This window comes from Castanea sativa, chromosome 9, assembly GCF_040712315.1.
Source record: "Castanea sativa cultivar Marrone di Chiusa Pesio chromosome 9, ASM4071231v1".
NCBI classification, from domain to species: domain Eukaryota; kingdom Viridiplantae; phylum Streptophyta; class Magnoliopsida; order Fagales; family Fagaceae; genus Castanea; species Castanea sativa.
In genome coordinates, this window is record NC_134021.1 from 20,424,727 (window position 1) to 20,429,510 (window position 4,784).

At 33.5% G+C, this 4,784-nt stretch overlaps 1 protein-coding gene across 1 annotated transcript; it reads left to right on the forward strand.

Moving 5' to 3' along the window:
• The first annotated feature begins 287 nt into the window (after window positions 1-287).
• On the forward strand, window positions 288-4,197 carry LOC142611248 (NADPH-dependent aldo-keto reductase, chloroplastic-like). The gene is made up of 6 exons (XM_075783306.1): window positions 288-344; window positions 1,265-1,341; window positions 1,466-1,553; window positions 1,645-1,917; window positions 3,522-3,773; window positions 4,111-4,197. Exons 1-6 carry the CDS (start codon window positions 288-290, stop codon window positions 4,195-4,197), a joined length of 834 nt encoding a protein of 277 aa, XP_075639421.1.
• The last annotated feature ends 587 nt before the right edge of the window (window positions 4,198-4,784 follow it).

Sequence of the window (4,784 nt, forward strand, 5' to 3'; positions counted from 1 at the left end):
GAGTCTTTCAATCTTCCCTATTTTCTCATATTTCATATAAGAGAATCGTCAATTCTTCCTTGTTTTTTTTCTTTTTTTTTTTTTCTTTTGAATAATAAGAGAATTGCCTAACCACTTTGAAATATTATAACATGAATATTCTTTTTGGATGCAAATCTGTAAGACGAAATACATTTAACGAAATAACAATATTGTTGTAGACATAACAAATTTTACATGATTTTTGTAACTTACCTTCAGATTATATATAGGTAATGGGCATTTAGCTTACTGATTTTTATAGGTCAATGCAGGTTGGATATCGGCACATTGATTGTGCCCCATTTTATTGCAATGAGAAGGAGGTAATATTGCATAATACCAGATATTATTGTATATCATCTTAGTTGCCATTTCATATACTGACATTCAGTTAAGCTATACAATTTTTCATATCTTAGTAGCCATTTCATATCCTGACAATGGTACATAAACATTCCGGCTGAAAATCATGTTTTGAAAACACAATTTTGAAATGATAAAACATGATTTCAGCGGTGTCCCATACACTCAGTATTGAATGTTTATACAAATATATGAAGGGAAAACCAGCTCTCCCCAAGTTTCAGGGGTACTATAAACTGTCATGTCACTGTGTGGTCAGTGAAGCTTACTGCTTTCATTTACTAAGACACTGCTAAAAGCTAGCTGAAGTAACCATATTCCTTAGAATAATTTAGAATGGTTAATAGTGGTCTCTCTTATCTTCTTGGCATAGCTCACTCCTGATATTTTCGAAGTCATACCCAAAAGTGGGGGAACGCTAAAAATGATTTTTATTTATTTATTATTTCAAACTTTGTAGGGAGCTCGTAGATTCAGATTTTAGTGCTACAATAATTTCGCATCTAAGTGATTGTGACAGTACAAAAGTTTGGTAGCTAATACAGGAAACAAAAAGTAGGATGTGAATCTGTTATCCTCGTTAGTTTCTTAATAAGATCAAGAACAAGAAATAAAATAATCTCAGGAAATATCCACCATATATACAAGTGGGATAAACTGACGAAAGGTCATATATAGTCCCTAGGTATAGAAATTGGCTATGAGACTCTCCTTGGCAATTTTTCTGAAAATAACCTGACATTTATTCTCTATTTTATTTATGTTCTCATCTATGTGCTTCGAGTGAATATTTACATGAGCTGTTCTTTAGGCGTTACCAATGTCAATATTTGTCTATGAAGTCTGAATCATGTTATGACCAAACTTCTGGTGCGTGTAGAATGGGTCAGCTTTAAAGAAGCTGTTTGATGATGGTTTAATTAAGCGCGAGGACTTATGGATCGCCTCCAAACTCTGGTTTGTTCTATAATTTATATGACTGCAAACTGCACTAAGCTTTCTTTCTTTGATGAAAATTTAAATAAGCTGCATTTTTTCTCAACTTTTTTTATAACCTAATTGGAACTATAACTATCTGCAGGTGCACTGATCACGTGCCAGAAGATGTACCAAAGGCATTAGATAAAACTTCACAGGACTTGCAACTTGACTATGTGGATCTGTATCTAGTATGTATACCACACTTAAGAGTGCCAAAATTTAAACTTTAAGGACTTTGCTAATGTATTTCATTGACAAGAGTTCTAATTTCTTCTAAAGATCCACTGGCCAGTTAGCATGAAAAAGGGGACCGTTGGTAACAAACCTGAAAATCTTACCCAACCCAACGTTCCGGGTACATGGAAAGCAATGGAGGCACTCTATGATTCTGGGAAGGCTCGAGCAATTGGAGTAAGCAATTTCTCTTCAAAGAAACTTGGGGATCTGTTGGAGATAGCACGTGTGCCTACGGCTGTTAACCAAGTGGAGTGCCACCCCGTTTTACATGCACTTTTTAAAGCTAAAGGAGTTCACTTGTCTATCTGTAAGTATGTTGATATAAAGTGGATTATAATTTTTTGTGCTTGAAGCCTTGAATAGAAACGGAAACGGGAGCTTTGCTATTAAATTATGCAAAATAGACTGATGGCAAGAGCTTCAGAAACAAAACAAACCTGTTTTCATTTTTATGTGATTTTGGAACAACTTCATTTCCAAGTTACTTATGTTAGGATATGTGCCCTTAAATCCTATTGTATGATGCTATGTATTTTATTATGTACAAGATTATGTATGACTTAATATTGTATTTAATAAAGTTGTTTTGCTATTATCTAAAATAATGATAACATAAATATTGGGACATTATCATATAGTTCATGAGATACATAGTATGTGATTTACATGAAAAGTTATAAAAGATATAAATCACAAGTTCTTTGTAAACTCAGAATTTTAGTTCGTAATCGGTGATGAAATTGAACATTTCATCTGCGAAGACTATAACGTATCAACTAAGATGATTTGTCATGATCATAGAAATGGAGATTTCTAGTTGATATGTTGATATGTTTTAAGAGTTAAAACATATTGAACTGGACCGGTGTGAGATTTATTATTCTCCTAATTACTGTCAAATTAATAATAAACTTACGACTTATATTTGCATGAACTCTTAATCCTGAGAGAATAATGGACTTGATTATGAGGTGTAGATTGCTTTGATATATCAGGAGTGAGATTTAGAGTTATGATCAAAACCTCAGTATGTTGGATAACCACATTTAATGTTGATGGAACATATATTCTCAAGATGGAATTCATAGTCTCTTAACGAAGATACAAAATATTCCCTTGAGATAAGTTTAATGGGTTTGTTATTCAGAATGTTAGGCTTAACTACTTTAGTAAATAGTTACTAAAGTATATATTTATGAAATTGAATTTCATAAATATATGATGAATAACTTAAAAGATTAAACCGGGTACTCAAGGATAAGATGTAGTAATTTACAAAATGGCAGTCTACATTCGTGATTTTGTGTTACTACGAATATTTTATGAAGGGCTTGTATGTATAATAAAGTCTTGGGATATAATTTATAGATAAGGCCTAGAGTGCAACTATATTTATATAGTGGTATTAAATATAGTTAATGGTAACTTTGAATTTGTCAAGAGTTGACAGAAAAGCCTAAGGCCCATTGGAGCTAGTGTCTTATTGGTCCCTTTTGGTTCCACTCCAAGCCACACACTTAAGCCTAATTGGAAATGCCTAAAAGGCTAGCCTAATTAGATAATTGGTTAAATACAAAGGGAAAAATATACAGAATTTTCTGTAGAGAATTTTGGAAGAACACTATTGTGAAGTGGTATATGTAAGTATTAGATACTTTAACATTCTCCCTTTGGAACTGATTAAGAGACCACACATCTTGGGCGTTAGTGGAATTGGAGTGAAGATTGAAAGTGTTCCCAAGCGATTTTGATCTTCGATTTTGAAATTCACCGCTCCAAGATACACTCTCTTAATCATAAATTCTGAAACTTATATAGTACATGTTAACTTTTATAAATGGATTAGATCCGTTATTTTTCCGCTGTGCACATGCATATTTCCATCAAATGGATACTTAATGCTGAATTTTGTCTTGCAGGGATATGCACCATTGGGTTCCCCTGGTAGTACGGTTGCTATCAAGAACGAGGTCCTTAAGAATCCAATTCTCCTCACAGTTGCAGAGAAATTAGGGAGAACTTCTGCACAATTGGCTCTTCGTTGGGGGGTACAAATGGGTCATAGTGTACTGCCTAAGAGCACAAATGAGGTGAGGATCAAGGAAAATTTAGATGTTTTTGACTGGTCAATACCTGAAGATTTGTTTGCCAAGCTTTTTGAAATTAAGCAGGCAAGTATCCTATTCTTATATATGTGCATTCATCTTGGTTCGACAACATCACTACGGGTATAACATGGCACACACCTTCCTACCATTGGGTTTTTACAATGCTTGGAGTTGAATCTTATGTTATTGTATCCTTTAGATAAATGCTTTGATCAAAATGTGGTGTGTAGATGGATTTATGGATTATTAGCCAACCATTTGCGTTGTTCTTGATTTTTTTTCTTTAAATGGATTTTTTCTTGAAAATTAGGTACAAAAGAATTAGTGAATTGTTTACAAACGATAAACAGGGCTTCACTTAAAGTTAAAATGACTGTAGTGTTGGTATTTATTCAAGCAGGAGAGGCTAATTAGGGGTACTGTATATGCTCATGAGACCTTTGGTGCCTACAAGACAATTGAAGAACTCTGGGATGGTGAATTGTGAGCAAGCATCGGATGTTAATTTCAGGGATTGCTGCTTTTCTTTAAATTTCCTTTTATCCAGTTTGATCCAAACTACTTGATTTTCGATGCTATCCACCTGGTGGTGACCATACTCAAGGACCAAATTGTTTCTGCCCAAATAAATCAAAGTAAATAAAAGAGCATTTGCTAAGTATGTCAGGTTGAGAAGTGAGTTTTTGCCTATTTTTATTACAAAATGGTGAAACTAAGAACTTGTAGTACCACTTTCAGATACTGTTTTGAATTTTATCCAAATTTCCAAAATCAATGACACGTCGATTTTCTTGTGGCCTACTTTTCTCATGTGTCAAATGCAACTTATGATAGTTTTTAGTGTTGCCATATTCTGTACCAAATATTTTCACAATTTCTTGCAACTAACTTTCATATATTTGTACATTTATAGGTTGCATTGTATTTGAGTTAAAAGGTCAAAGTTTTTGAAGTGGAATTACTGCATTAATAGTCTTGCAACTTCTTTTTTACTGGTTTTTCTCATTGGTGTCATTTGAGGACCTTTTACCATTCATGTGAAAGGAGGGAGTACGCATTTATGATACTCTAAGA

Excerpts from the sequence above, each read along its gene's own strand:
- LOC142611248 (XM_075783306.1), top strand. The coding sequence starts at position 288 with ATGCAGGTTGGATATCGGCACATTGATTGTGCCCCATTTTATTGCAAT. Across the intron at positions 1,918-3,521 it reads ACTTGTCTATCTGTAAGTAT|GGATATGCACCATTGGGTTC; the intron begins GTTGATATAAAG and ends TTTGTCTTGCAG. Across the intron at positions 3,774-4,110 it reads AGCTTTTTGAAATTAAGCAG|GAGAGGCTAATTAGGGGTAC; the intron begins GCAAGTATCCTA and ends TTATTCAAGCAG.